The 15,323-nt window shown below is 42.6% G+C and overlaps 1 protein-coding gene across 1 annotated transcript in view; it reads right to left on the bottom strand.

Annotated features, from left to right (window-relative positions):
- Positions 1-4,568, bottom strand: part of FBN2 (fibrillin 2) — a 151,749-nt gene extending 147,181 nt beyond the window's left edge. Inside the window, exons 1-2 of the mRNA XM_062016448.1 lie at positions 4,354-4,568; positions 3,440-3,522 (exon numbers count right to left, since the gene is read on the bottom strand). Of these exons, the coding sequence (XP_061872432.1) occupies positions 3,440-3,522; positions 4,354-4,568 (298 nt within the window). The remainder of the gene's footprint in view (positions 1-3,439; positions 3,523-4,353) is intronic.
- Between the last annotated feature and the right edge of the window lie 10,755 nt (positions 4,569-15,323).

Raw genomic sequence — 15,323 nt, forward strand, 5'->3', positions numbered from 1 at the left:
TATTCAAGTATTTCCACATTGTCACTTAGAAACTAACTTTCTAAAAATATCAGGGAAGACCTCCCAAACCATCAGGTGCACACTGCTGAGCTGCACTCTCATGCATCAAAGTTGTGCCTTCCCTTCTCCCTCACCAGCTGAGGGAGCTCCACTGCATAGAAGAAGGAGAGAGAGAGAAGAGTGAAAGGCTAAATCCAAATGGCAAAGGGGAGTCAAATGAACATGACTAAATAATGTGCTGTCTTAGCAATCGGAACAAAAGAGTCTGAAAGATGGAGAGTCACTGCAGCACAGGAGTACCTCAAAAAAACCCACATCTCGTGCAAAAAACAGATGGTAAAGCAAAAATACCCAAGCAAGAAACAGTTTTCTTTGCAAATAACTGCATAATAATCAATAATCTGGAAGCTTATCACCACTGAAGGGCTAAAAAAAGAACAAATACTTTCAGTAAGTAATTTCCCAAGAATATACCAACTACCTAAAAACCATAAAAAACCCAAAACACAGACAGCAGAGAGAAGATCTGTCTGAGAATGCTTCGCTTCTGGTTTAGAAAAACATGTATATATGAGACAGCTCCCCTAAGGAGGCAAATTGTTTTCTTGGCCCATTAGAGAATTCAGATATGCAGCCTGAAAACTTTATATTCTCCCTTTTACCCCTTCTCTCATCAAATCATAAGCTCTATAGTGATGTCAAACATGACTAAACCAGAATAGATACCATAAACCCACAACCTCCTTGACATACACCAATAAAGGCCATATTTTCTGTACAACAGATGAGCAGACAAAACCACACTAGTGGTCCACTGACCCCACTCTCTGGGCATTAAAAAGACGCCATCTGGATCACCTATATTTATTGCTCAGTTTCTCTAGAGCTATGCCCTACCTGTCAAGTCACAAGAGGTGAAAAACTTTTCAAGGTTTCATCATTTAGAGGAAATTAGAGACAAACCACTAGCATTAGCAGATGTAAAAGTGAGAAACAGGACTCAGACACAGAGCCCTTGGCAGATGTAGGGAACAGGGCTGTTTTCCTTTTATCAATGTTCAGGCCACTGATGCAGCTGACTCTCCTGGTTAAGCAAGGTCTACATGTATACCATCTTGTTATTTATTATCTGTTTTGGAATAATTCTGTAGTAGATGAAAGCCTTAATAGCTATTTAGAATATGCTTTCATCACACAGTTTACTTAAAGAAAAAGTAAACCAATCAGACTTTTTTTTTAAGATAAAAGATCACTTTTAATCATAAATGTCACAAACTGCCAACCACTGTCATCACATTATCAACTGAAAACATAGTAAGGTCAGAATGGTTTCTCGTTGACCTACCATGAGATCGTACAACTTTCTTCATCAAATAATACTTTAACGTGACTAGTTTCTGCACTAATTATAATGAACATAAGCTTGCTACTCCAGGAACACATATGCTAGCTTGTCTGGTGTCCTGTACAGGTTTTGTCTAGCTGAACAGCTCTAGCTAGAGGGACCATCATCTTAGCAAGTGCTTAATGTGAACACAGAAACCTATACTCTTCAACTCTCACAAAAAAACACAAATAAAAACATGTTACAGCCAATCCTACAGATGGTCTCGCAAAATCATGTTAGAGAGCTGCAATTAAGCTCCAGTAAGTACACATGAACTAGAAGGAGTCCTTTGTGCACATTCATTAATAGCAAGTCAAAGACTATTCTGTATGTGAAGAGACCTGAGACTGAGATCTTTTAAGGATAATAAATTAAGATTTCTGAAAGCACCTAAATCATCACCTCTCACTCATTTCCTTTGACCTAGATACTCCTCTGAATTTGAGAAACCTCTGAACAGCATATTAGGCAATCTAAATCCATTTTTAAAACTCTGGTTTACATTTACAGAAGCCAATATTGCAAGGAATTATAAAGGTTAACTGAATATTTTGAGAAGCTTCTCTTATTCCACACTACTGATATCAGTATCTTCTGATTGGCACAGTTAACCTCTGCTAGGAAACGCAAAGATGATCAGGGGACTGGAACATCTTTCATACAAGGAAAGGCTGTGGAAACTGGGGCTGTTTAGTTTAGAGGAGACTGAGGGGGGATCCTATTAATATTTACAAATATCTAAATGGTGGGTGTCAGGAGGTTGGGACATCCCTTTTTTCTGTTGTAACTAGCAACAGGACAAGGTGTAATGGGATGCAGCTGGAACATAAAAAGTTCCACTTAAACATAAGAAAAAAACTATTTTACTGTTCAGGTGAGGGAGCCCTGGCACAGGCTGCCCAGAGGGATTGTAGAGTCTCCTTCCTTGGAGGTCTTCAAGACCCGCCTGGATTTGTTCCTATGTGACCTGATCTAGGTGAATCTGCTTCTGCACGGGGGTTGGACTAGATGATCTCTAAAGGTCCCTTTCAACCCTATGATTCTATGATAACCTTAGCTAAAAATCAGTCACACATGGCACAGTTCTAAGAAATACTAGCAGGGCAAAGTTACTCCTGTAAAAGAAATACATGTGACCAGGCTGAGTCCATTTACAAGGCAACTGCCCAAAACTAAACTCTAAGTTGGGCAGATCTTGGCTTACCACCTATCCCTTCCCCAGCTGAAGATCAACCTATCTGTCTAGTTTGTTGGACATAGTATCACAAAGACCTTAATTGCACACACAAAGGGCAATATGCTCATGAACATCAATTCTGAAGCTGAGCATGCTTATGAGCAAGAGATGGTGACAGGTTAGGTGGAATGGGAACAGACTCACACTAAAATTTAAGGACTGTAAGAAGTGTGTGTCTAAGACCAGCTTTTTTCTATCAGACAGAACTTAATTCTGTGTTTTCTTTCTAGGTAGACGTTCCCTAACCAGAGCATTGAGCAGATTTCCACCTCTTTTTTTTTTTTTTTTTTGCCAAGTCATATCAACAGCCACATCTGTCAGCACAGCAGCTATTGTGACCAGCCAAAAATCCGACTCGACACGCTTCATGCCAGAGAATGAGTACCATAGATGTAAAATAGTTTTCCATTTGGCTGTAATTCCAAGCCTAGCACAAAGTTTCACAAAACTTCACATTTTTTTTTGTTTACATCAAGACCTTTTGGCTTTGTTTTTCCTGTTACTATATAGTTGATTATTTTATTTATGGAAGGGTTTTTTCCCATTTTTCTTCATTGCCATGTTCTGCTTTTTAAAAAACTAAGCAAAGACTTGTCTCCTACAAAGACATGAAGGAAAAGATAGCAATGGACCAACCTTTTGATTACAAGAAATGTGGACCTGTAAATTCATCTTTTTTTACTTATTTTTACAAACAAGGCAAAACACAGAAGTCAATTCTCTTTTTTTCATACTGAATGGAGCAGTAACTCACAGAGGAATATTCACTTTTATTATTATCCCTAGGGCATTAGAAACTTGAGTCAGACACTTACGAACAATGCACTGATTTCCTCCAGGGAGCGTTTTCCATCCAGGGCAACAGTACGAGTGGAATCGAGAGCCACACACATTTGGTCTGCCACACAGACAAACAAATCAATGTCTATACAGAAATATAAATCACCATAAATAGAACCCAAAGTTTTATGGACATAAAAAGGAAGGAACCAACACATGAAACAAAAGCAGCACATAGCTAAGACATCGTCTACAGTCCTCCCCAGAGGAACAAAACCTTCCTATATTGTAAGGAGTTCCAAATTTTATTTTGAGTTAGCTCAACTGGTCAGCGTAAAGAGAAGCAGCAGGAGAGGCAATAGCAGGCCACATTCATCTCTGGTTTAACCACCGTGGATACGCACAGGATAAGCTTGGCTCTGCAGTCAGAGGCAGTCTTAGAAACCTCGCTTCATGCTGCTATCCGGTGCAAGACAGAAGGTCATAAAGACTACTCAAATCACTAAGAACTCCTCAGACGTTCAAAAAAAAAAAAACCCAAAAAAACAAAACACCGAGTTTTACATCGTTTCTCAGTAGAAGCCAAAGCACAGTGAACGTCAAAGCCTCTTAATGTTGTAACACACTGAATAAAAAGCCCAATGTGGCACATCTGCCAGTTGTCACGGAGCCCTACATCACGTCTACCCAGGACACAACCACAAACTGACAGACCATGTTTCGCCGCCCAGAACAAAACACCCAGGTAAATTCATCGCGGTTTCTAAGCCCCACCAGGGGAGGGGACAGAGAAGCACCGCCGGCTGAAGCGAGACGGCGGGCCGGGGCCACGGGCAGCTGACAGGAGGGGGCTGCTGGCTGGGGAGCTGCAGCAGACGCTGACCAGGGCAGGGGAAGGGGCCCGCGGCTGCTGCAGGAGAGGCCCGAGCGCGCCTTTGCGCGTCCCTACCCGCGGAGCACGTCCTGCTGTCCTCGCCTGCGGGCTCGGCTGGCGGCGGCGCCGCCGGCCCCGTCCTCTCGGTACGCGGCGGCGGAGGCGCCCGCTCCTCCCACGGGGCGACCCGGCGGCGGCTTCGGCGGCCCAGCTGCTCCCGGCGCCCAGAGCGCTAGGCAGCCCAGGCACAGGAGGCAGCGCTGCGCCCAAAGCCATGGCCGCCTCCCCATCCTGTGGCTGCCCCGGGGAAAACGGGGGAGGTGGGCGCGGAGCCGGGGAGATGTGCGCCTGTCCCGCAGCGCCGGGGCGGGCACGGCTCCGCTCCTCGCCGCGAGAAGGCTTCAGCCGCGGAAACGCTCTCCTCTCTCCTCCTCAGCCTGCCCTGCCGCCGCGGCCGCCAGCGGGACGCAGCGATACCAGCAGCGGGGTCCACGTTGCATCCCCCCTCCTCTCTCTCCAAAGAGAGGGGAAAGACAAGAAATGAAAGTCGAACTAGGTGGGATTTTCCTTCTTCCCTTCGAAGAAAGGAGTCCAGCTGAAAAAAACCGCGTTGACTTTCCTCAGAGAAAACTAGAGCAGGTTGCTAATTAACAACGACCGCCTCCAGACAAGCACGCGGAGCGGGACAGAGCGCAGAGCGAGCACCCGAGCCCGTCCCAAGGGGCGGTTTTACAACGGGCTGGCGGGGCGGGAGAGGCCGGAGGCGGGGCTGGGGTTGCGGCGGCCCCAAGGGGAGGGTACGAGTCGCTCCTCGGGATGGGGGATGCGGGTGAGGGGTGCCGTTTCGGGGTGCCGTTTCCGCCGCTGGTACCGCTGGGCCGCGCTGGCCTGGGCCGGGCCGGGGGGAACGGGGTCTGCGACGGCGGCCGAGAAGAGGGGGCAGTGGGAGACGGAAGGGACGAGTCTGCTGGAGAGCCAGCAAGCACGGAGTACGCCGAGGGAGAGCGGTGCGGCAGAGTCTGCGCTTCACTGTGGCGCCCCCTCCCCGCCCAGACCCCCGGGACCGCACTGGGACGCACGAAGGGTCCCGCGTGTGCTTATAGGTGGACCAGTCCAGCCTGGGGCTCGAAAGCCCGGCTCTTGCCCAAGCTGCGAGACGAAGCCCGGCCCCGCGGGGTGAGACCGGGACTCGGAGCACGCCGAGAGGGCGCCGCACAGCGCGCGGGCGGCGTGGGCTGCCAGAGCAGCAGCAGGCGGCACAGAGCGCCGAGCAGAGAGAGGCCTGCGGGGCCGGGGCTTCCCGCCCTCGCGCGCCGGTTCCGCCTCAGGCACCGCCGCGTTTGACTGAGTGTTGAGCCGTCTCCGTGGTGCGAGAGAGCGCCAAGAGCAGGGACACTGCGCTGAGGGAGTTTGCAGTTTCTTTTAAATAGGAGTTTTTGCTGTTTCAAACCTCAAAGTCTTACTTGTTTTTCTCTTGCCGTTTCTCTCTACGTAGGCATCTTAAAATGTAGGCGAAAAACCCCAGCTTAGTTAGTTCTTCTTTTTAAGACCCAAACCCAGCACTTACCCAGACGTGCTGAAGCACTGCCTATACTAAAAAAGGGCACAAACCCTGAAGACATACAGTTCCCTGCTTCAAGGCCCCAAGTGCTCTCTGGGGGTCATTCTAATGACAACAGGGCACAGTTCTGTTTTTGTCCTCAGAGAAGATCCATCCCTTTGAATTAAAACTGTACAGTTGAGCACTTCATACACAAGCGGCATCCTGTGGACAACAGAAAACTCTTTTTTTGTGCTTTAAAACAATTTTAGAAATGTGAAGCAGCTTCTTTTAGCTCCATGTGCTTATTATGAGAGTAATTTCCATTTCTGGAATGAGTAACAGGAGCGATGTTTTGTTACATCTGAAATAAAACCCATGAGCTAAGAGGTCATGAAACCATTCCTTTTTTCAAGCCACGGTCCTAATTTGATGGTCCAGTGGCACTAACAGAGGCTTCATTTACAGAGCTATATTTCGATTGATAAGAAGCTGATTTATTGAGATGTGGAAAGTTAGCAAAAATGAGCTTGCATGGAAGGATCTGGATCTTTAAAACGAAAACCTTGAGATTACGGCAAATGTTTAATGAGGGAACTGTTATAAAGACAACTGAGGAGAATAATTCAGAAACCTTGTGAACATAGGTGAGGTATGGAATTTCTTCGAAACAGAAGCTGTTAAACCTGCAGTAAACGAGGCACAGTCAGGGAGAGAGAAGGATTCCATGCCTGTGTGACTAACTACCCAGAAAAATGCAAAGAATAAGGCAGCAAGCTATAAAGAACAAAAAGGGAAGAACTGATCTGAGATAAGCTTAGGGCCTAGGATATCAGGAAGCACAGAGATAAAGAAGTAATTCCCAGAAGTTAAGCAGAGCTACATCCTGAAAAGAATGGCAGAAGAAAATCCTAAGGTGAAAAAAAAAAGACCAGGGAAAGAAACAACAAAAAAGAAGCAGCAGAGGTAGGCTAAAACTTAGGGCAAAAAAAGTTGTGGTTCAAAGCCAACACTTTTTAAAGTGTTCTTAGATTGAAACTATAGATACTAAGATGCTGAAACAAAAGCATATGGTCAGCAGCTACTGGTGATTTGCAAACCAATTTCTGACACTCAGAAGCCCTGATGCATTCAAAACAGAAGAAGGCTAGGTAACATTTGGAATTTTGAAAGGATATAGCACGCAAACCAGCAAAACATTCATTAGCAAAGAGTATTAATTCTAGTAAGATTGCAATGTAAATAGTCCAACTAAGTACGCGTACAACTGAAGTACTTACCAACAAAGCTGTCTTCATTAAGAAAGGAAGCATTAATGCATTTTATGGGTACAAGATACTGATCAGGCATGTGAAGTGGTGATTTGATCAATCACATTGGAAAAAAGGTTAAATTTGGGATACCTGCATGTAAAAGTCACTAGTAGGGTTGAGGGAAGAAAATCACAGCTAAAGGGATTGTGTTTTTAGCCAACAGAAGTTCTCTTAAAAAACAGTGAAGAAAAATAGGAGGTGGAAAGATAAAGTAACACTAATTCACACTAGTGCTGCATTTAGAGTAGTTTCTTAGATAAGACAGGAACATGACTCTGCATTAGAAAAAGTAGAACCTAAAGGTACACATATTTTCAGGATGAAAGTAGATCTCTTTAGGAAAAATGTTGTAGGCTGTGTCTCCCACCTCTTAAAAAGCATTTGAATTCAATGGTGCCAGAGGTTCCCTTCCATATAATTCCCTGGCTGTTCTAAAATACAGCAGCTTCTTTTATGGAGGATGCCATGATACAGAGACATCATGTCACAGATGCATGTCACAGATGAACGATGTCTGCATTGCTGTAGCTGAAGTTCTACTTCAAGCTGACCAATTGTGATAAAAATAGTTCAAAATGTTATATATGGTGGATGTTCAAGAAACATATAAGTCTACATTTACATGCACAAAGTATTCTCAGAGAAAAACTCATAACGTGGATTATTTTAGAATCCACATTTTTCCCATATGGTTGACATTTTTCTTTCCAAACAAGGATGGGAGTTAATCCTAAGCAAAGGTACTCCTACTATTTTGGCGCTTGGAAACAGAGTAGAAATGTGGACTCTCACGTTGCTAAAGCGAAATCTAAGTAAATTAGACTTATTGGATGTCAATAATTTCTTTTAGTCCTAAAAGTTATGTCTTTCAATGGCCACATTTGGTTGTCAATTAAAAACATCCTCAGCTATTCATCACCCTGAATCATTAAAAGCACCCACCAGTGAATATCTAGGTCAGTGCAGGTATTAAAAATACAAATGAATAGAGAATGTCAGATTTAAAAAACACGATTTTTGTTTCCTTAATGCTGCTTTCCAAACTGCTGTGCTATTATTTTCCTTCTCTTCCTATTTTCCTTTCCTTATTTCCAAGAGGAGTTGAAACGGTTGCAGATTGATTCTTTCCTATGGAGAGTTTTGTCTTAATGAAGGAGGCTGCAGTATTGGGCCCATCTGTTTACCCAAGGCCATAAATTGAAAGCATAAGTCACATAAATTGCAACACATACTTGACAGAAAAGAATATACCTGCCTTAAAGGGATTTTCTGTAGGAGAAAGGTTTTTTTTCTTGTTTTTCCTCAATTTTGTTTCTTTGTTTCTTTTTTTATTGGTTTGTGTCATGGGTGAGACACTACAGTAAAAAAGGTATTATTACAAACTTCTGTACATTTCAGGAGGTAACAAGGGATGTCTCTGAGTGCCTCTCAAACCAAGTACAGAAGGAAGCATTCAGGTTTGGGGCATCACGAGCTTCCTGCCTCTTACACAAAAAAACCCCTTGAATAGTTTTTTGAAGATGATCTGCTTCTATTCTAGATAAAAGTGGTTCAAATGGCAAAAATTGGTTGGAAGGGACCAGGTAAGCTCAAAAAATCTAGTTATTCAAGAATGTGTAAACGTTCGACTTTCTCCTTCTCTATTTGCACCATGGATTACACCTGTATAACTGAATTGTTCTGTACAAACAAGTTCCTCACTTGCTAAACATACTATTTCAATACAATTTCCATATACTTTATTTGGACAAGAGGGCAAATCATCTCACCTGATATTTTGCCACCACTATTTTGGACCATTCCAAACACAAACATTTTTTGAAATGTGGCAGAGGGCACTGAGAAATAATAAAACACTGGGAGATACTGCATTGTGAAATTATAGACATGTTCAATGGAATGTCTGTGAAATGCAGTTTGCACTTCCTTTGTTTTATTTCACTTTTAATGAAGCATGCTATGAAGTAGTTGCTGATTCCAAATAGGCCCCCAGCTCCTATGCACTAAATCGTATGGGAAATGTGCCAGAGTGAATCTTGGGTTCTGTAAGAACTGAGGCATCTGAGTGAACCCCTGTCTGCATGCTACTGACTCATAAACACCATTCATTTCTGATAAATTATTCTCCTTCAACTAGCTTAACATGTAATTGGATGAGCATCTTTGGATGAGCAAGGATCTGTTGGGACAACTCAGGCAAAAAGCAGCCATCTATGAGAGGTGGAAACAGGGGCTGGCTTCTTGGGAAGAGTGTAGGAACTTTTCCAGGGCATGCAGGGGTGCAACTAGGAAGGCTAGAGCCCTTCTAGAATTCAATTTAGCCAGGGATGTTAAGGACAGTAATAAGGCATTTTTCAAGTACATCAGCAGCAGAAGGATGGCGAGGGGGAATGTGGACCCACTGCTAAACACTGAAGGTGCCCTGGTGTCTGAGGATGCAGAGAAGGCCGAAGTACTGAATGCCTCCTTTGCTTTAGTCTTTACAGCCAAGGCTGACCCTTGGGAAGCCCAGTCCGGCAAGGATAACAGTATGGCCTGGACAGCAGAGGACTTGCCCTGGGTGGAAGAGGAAGAGATTAAAGACTTGCTAGCCAAGCTTAAGGCTCATCAGTCAATGGGTCCTGATGGGATGCATCCTAGAGAGCTGAGGGAGCTGGCTGATGTGATTGCTAAGCTTCTCTCAATCATTTTTGAACAATCATGGAGGACAGGCGAAGTGCCCGAGAACTGCAGAAAGGCCAATGTCACAGCAGTCTTCAAAAAGGGCAGGAAGGATGACCCAGGAAACTACAGGCTGGTCAGCTTCACCTCCATCCTTGGAAAAGTGATGGAACAACTCATCCTGAATGGTATCACTGAACATATGAACGATAAGATGGTTATCAGGGGGAGTCAACATGGCTTCACCAAGGGGAAATCCTGTTTGACCAACCTGATATCCTTCTATGAGTGCATAACCGGCTGGCTAGATGAGGGGAGAGCAGTGGATGTCATCTACCTTGACTTCAGCAAGGCTTTTGACACTGTCTCCTAGGACATCCTCATCAGAAAGCTCAAGAAGTGTGGCTTGGATGAGTGGACAGTGAGGTGGATCGAGAACTGGCTGAATGACAGAGCCCAGAGGGTGGTGATCAATGGCACAGAGTCAAGTTGGAGGCCTGTGGCCAGTGGAGTTCCACAGGGATCGGTTCTGGGGCCAGTCTTGTTCAACATCTTCATCAACAACCTGGATGAGGGGACAGAGTGTACCCTCAGCAAGTTGGCTGATGACACCAAACTGGGAGGACTGGCTGATTCCCCAGAGGCTGTGCTGCCATTCAGCGGGATCTGGACCGGCTTGAGAGCTGGGCAGAGAGGAACCTCATGAGGTTCTACAAGGACAAATGTAAAGTCCTGTATCTGGGGAGGAACAATCCCTTCCACCAGTATGGGCTGGGGGTTGAACTGCTGAAGAGCAGCTCTGCAGAGAGAGACCTGAGAGTCCCGATTGATAATAAACTAAACATGAGCCAGCAATGTGCCCTCATGGCCAAGAAGGCCAATGGCATCCTGGGATGCATCAAGAAGAGTGTGGCCAACAGGTCAAGGGAGGTTCTTCTCCCCCTTTATTCTGCCCCAGTGAGGCCTCATCTGGAGTCCTGTGAGGGACAGAGAACTTCTGGAGAGAGTCCAGCACAGGGCCACCAAGGTGATCAAGGGACTGGAACATCTTTCATATGAGGAAAGGCTGCAGGAACTGGGACTGTTTAGTCTAGAAAAGAGAAGACCGAGAGAGCATCTTATTAACATTTACAAATATCTAAAGGGTGGGTGTCAGGAGGTTGGGACATCCCTTTTTTCTTTAGTAGCTAGCAACAGGAAAAGGGGATAATGGGATGAAGCTGGAACACAAAAAGTTCCATTTAAACATAAGAAAAAGCTATTTCACTGTGGGGGTCACAGAGCAGTGGAACAGGCTGCCCAGAGGGGTTATGAAGTCTCCTTCCTTGGAGGTCTTCCAGACCCGCCTGGAAATGTTCCTATGCAACTTAATCTAGGTGAACCTACTTCTGCAGGTGGATTGGTCTAGATGATCTCTAAAGGTCCCTTCCAACCCCCACCCTTCTATGATTCTATGATCTTGTCCTTCAGACACCTTCCTGTGAATTACCTGTTGTGTTAAAGTAAACATTGTAAAAATTGAGGTTTTGGACTTGTCATCTTAAGCCAATCCTCCTCTTCCTCTAGAAAACAAACAAAACCAGAACTACACAAAACTTACCACTTTCTGTTCCTTAGCTTTGTGGCTTCTGTTCCTTAGTTTGTGTCATCCTTTACTATGTCCTCTCCCAAAAGTACACATTCAGTTGGTAGTCACAGAGTCACAGAATCTCATGGGCTGGAAGGGACCTCAAAAGATCATCTAGTCCAACTCCCCTGCTGGAGCAGGACCACCTAGAGTAGATCACACAGGAACTCATCCACTAATGTCTACCTAGATAAAAAAACCCTGATGTTGTGGATCCAATTCTTCATATTACTTATCGCTGCCTTCTCCTTTCTGGCCTTTCTTTCTACAAACCTGTTTGGGGTTACTGCTGACAGAAATATAACTAGAGAAGCTCACTGTCTCCATCTCTTTGCAGCTGTTCCCTCTTCTCCACTGGATCTAATACACGTTTCCTATCTTCTCCTGTTCAGTCATGGCAAAGCAAAAAAGCAAAAAAGACCCCAACTACAGCCTGTCTCCTACAAATTTACCATTTAACCTGTGCCCTGGGTAAGGGAATTCTGCAGAACTGTGGATGATCTGCTACATATTCTATCATCTGCTCTTTAGAAGAACATATTGAAAAGTAATGGGTAAAAGGCTGTCTGAAGCTGACACGTAGTGCTTGCTTCCTCCCTGGCAATAGCTATAGATAACTGCTCTAATTAATTAACCAATTGTATATTTACTGTGTGACTTAATGTAGACCATGATTTCTTGCTTGCCTAGAAGGATGTCAGTTGAGACTCTTTCAAGAGCATTACTAAAGTCAGGTAGACAACATAAGAGTTTTTATCTTTTCTGTCCATTCTGTTGTTGTTGACAGGTATCTCTTGGTTGTTTTTGATATTCTTATTTTCACATGGGAACTTGAGTTATTTTCTTTTCAGCATTATTTCAGGCCAGGAAGTTAGATTAGTTGGCCTAACTTCCTTTTTCCTCTCTTTAAACATATGTCCCTGTTTGGTGTATGCCCATGGTTTGGCAAGCAAATAAAAACTAGCAGGCAAAAGGAATAATTAAATAGCTATGATGTCTTCCATGTCTGTGTTCATCTGTAAAATGTCAATGCCTATAAAAGATACTAGACCATTTAAGAGGCAATTCTGATTTCACGTTTTTGACTAATTCGCTTTATAGTTGCTCTACAGCTATGACCTTGGGTATTGTCCCTCAACAGAAAGTCTCTCACATAGCAGAGATGAACCATCCCGCAGAGATGCAGGTTTATCATTTATATAATTCAAAACTGTGTGTCAGTGGTTGCAAAGTAATGCTTTCACAGCAGATGGGAGGGAAAAAGTATACATTAACCAAGGATTATTGAAAACAAGAAATTAAACCAAAAAGTGGGACTTACAAAATAAAGTCAGGAAGATACATAAAAAAATAAGGCATCACGTCGAAAAAAGTCATCACAATATTGGGACATGTCATAAGAGAACTATTCTATGCAATTAAACACAAAATCTTTCAGAGCTACAAATCTTCATCTACAAAAGGATAACTCAGTTTTGAATGTCTGATTCCTGAGAAAATGAGTCGCAACTTCAAGATGACACCTACTTTACCATTATGTTTCCTACAAGAATGTAAGCTTGTAAGAATATCTTTGCACATCCTTCCAGGGCTGATTTGACCCTTTTGCCTGTAAAATCTCATATTATTTGGGTATTACTTTTTATTTGTAAGGGAGAGGTAGAGTGGACCACTCTGTACTCATTTTTCTGGTTGTTTTAAGTGAGAAAAAACAATCCTGAAACGTTCCTAATTTAGACATCTCAGCTACCAGAAATTAAATTCTACATGAAGCTCCAAAATCTATCAGAGAGAAGACTTTAAGGGAAGAAAAAACCCACAATGAAACACACTCTTTGTTTTTTCCTCGATGCAGAAAAGGTTAAGCAGGTTTTATGTGCAAGAATTAGCAATAGAAATAAGATCTATGTATTCATCTTAAGTGAAACAGGAGTTTGAAACCATCCCTTTGTAGAGCTCAAACAGTTCAGTATCTATTTTAAAATGAGTCAAAATAAGTAAAATATAAAACACAACAAATTCTTGGATAATCTGTTTTGTCTATGAAAAAAAAAAGGACATAAAGCTGCTCTACTTCCTAGATTCCAGGAAGATGTCCATAGTTAGTATTGTTTTGATTTGTCTTCACTCTAGAAACTCTACCCTAGGGAGTCTGTTGGTGAAGCACATAAAAGGGCTCAGTAATCCAAGAGAAGTTTCATCTGGCATTAAGCCCTGGACTACATGGTTTTAATTATTTAAATACATTAAGAATTTTATAGCTGTGTGATTTAAAGTAATTGTTCTTTTATAGGTTCCTACAAGCATTATTTTCTGACTCAGCTTCTCTTTAACAACATCTTTAAAAAGAAAGGATTCTGGTATATTAAATCTCACTGAGATGACATGTTCAAATATACATTGCTGTAGCTATTCATCTGCCTAAAAGCATACAAAATATTTACGAGGCAGCACATTAACAACACCTCCACAGTTACTTTGTGCACTGAGATGGTTTTCTTTGTCTAAACCAACAGTGAAGTTGGTTCAGCGCCTAAGTAAACAGTAGCACTATCTAAATGAAAACAATTCTTAACAAGAAATTAATAAACAACAATGTTCTTTTGTGTTTGTTTTGTGTTCTTCCTCTCCGATGGACATGAGCCCATTATTTTTGCATACTAGAAACAAACTTTATTTTTACCAAGTTAAATTGTGGCATGTAAATACTGGTAGACTTTGATTCATGGCTTGCCATTAGACATATGCAAATGTCAAGTTGCTGCTTAGCTATCATGGCAGTTCCTTATGTAGGCACATACCTATGAAAGGCAAAGCTGTTAAGTTCCCCTCAAGTGCAGATTGAAACAGATTTATGTGACATTCACATCAGCCTAATCTTGATCTATAAACACTTAAAATTGTTCCTGAGGTTCCTGAGGTCCATGCTCAAAGCCAATAGAGAAACATCTGCAATATATTCTATTTTTATAGTCTAATATATACTATTATACATGTAGAATATTATACATACATTATACATATATTCTAACATTACGGAATACTTCAAAAATCTGTGATGGTACTACATACAATGAGAACAATTCAAACTTTGCTTTAACATATTTCAGCAGTGCTATGCCAGCATGATGCAATTACGGCATGTTAATATACAGCGTGCTCTTCAAATAGACTAATGGAAGGAGAAAGAATAGGCCTCACTCAAACACAAATTCCATAAGAAAACTGGCAGACATTAGAAAAGTTTGTAATGTGGCCTTCCAAAAGGAAGGAATTTTCTGAGTATACTGATGGTCTCAAATCCAGCTGTATTGCCTGGAAGTATAGGCACATGGTTTGGTATATAGCCTGCTACACACAGCCTCACACGGAAAGCTAAAGATGCAAGGGCTTAAAAGTACTACACAACTGTCTGATTTACTTTTTACTTTCTTCAAGATATAATTTTAGTCCTTTTAACTATTAGACCCTAAGGTACAACCAGTCTGGACTCAAGACTAGACGCTAGGTTTGCAGTCACATGAATCTCAATGTATTAGGGAGAGAGGCCACACTAATTCCATACAGATGTGCTGTTGCATTCCTGTAAATTTTCAGACTGAAAAGGAAATGCTAGTTACACCCCTTTCCCCTTCAGCCTACGGCAAAACATTTCACAGATTGCATATGTGTTTTGCATTCAGAGAAAAATAGTAATAGATCTCATTGGTCAGTTTTTATATTCTGTTTTTAACTTGCCATTGACTTTTTAAAATCAAAACCCTGTGTTTGCTAATTCAAGCATCTCATCTATCATATATTTTTAACACTCTAGGAAACTTACTGTTTGGGTCTCTGGGTTTGGTGTTTTTTTTTAATATGCACATTGAAAAATATTAACAGCTTTATTCTCTTGGATGCTCTC

Source organism: Colius striatus, chromosome 30 (assembly GCF_028858725.1).
Source record: "Colius striatus isolate bColStr4 chromosome 30, bColStr4.1.hap1, whole genome shotgun sequence".
Classification (NCBI taxonomy): domain Eukaryota; kingdom Metazoa; phylum Chordata; class Aves; order Coliiformes; family Coliidae; genus Colius; species Colius striatus.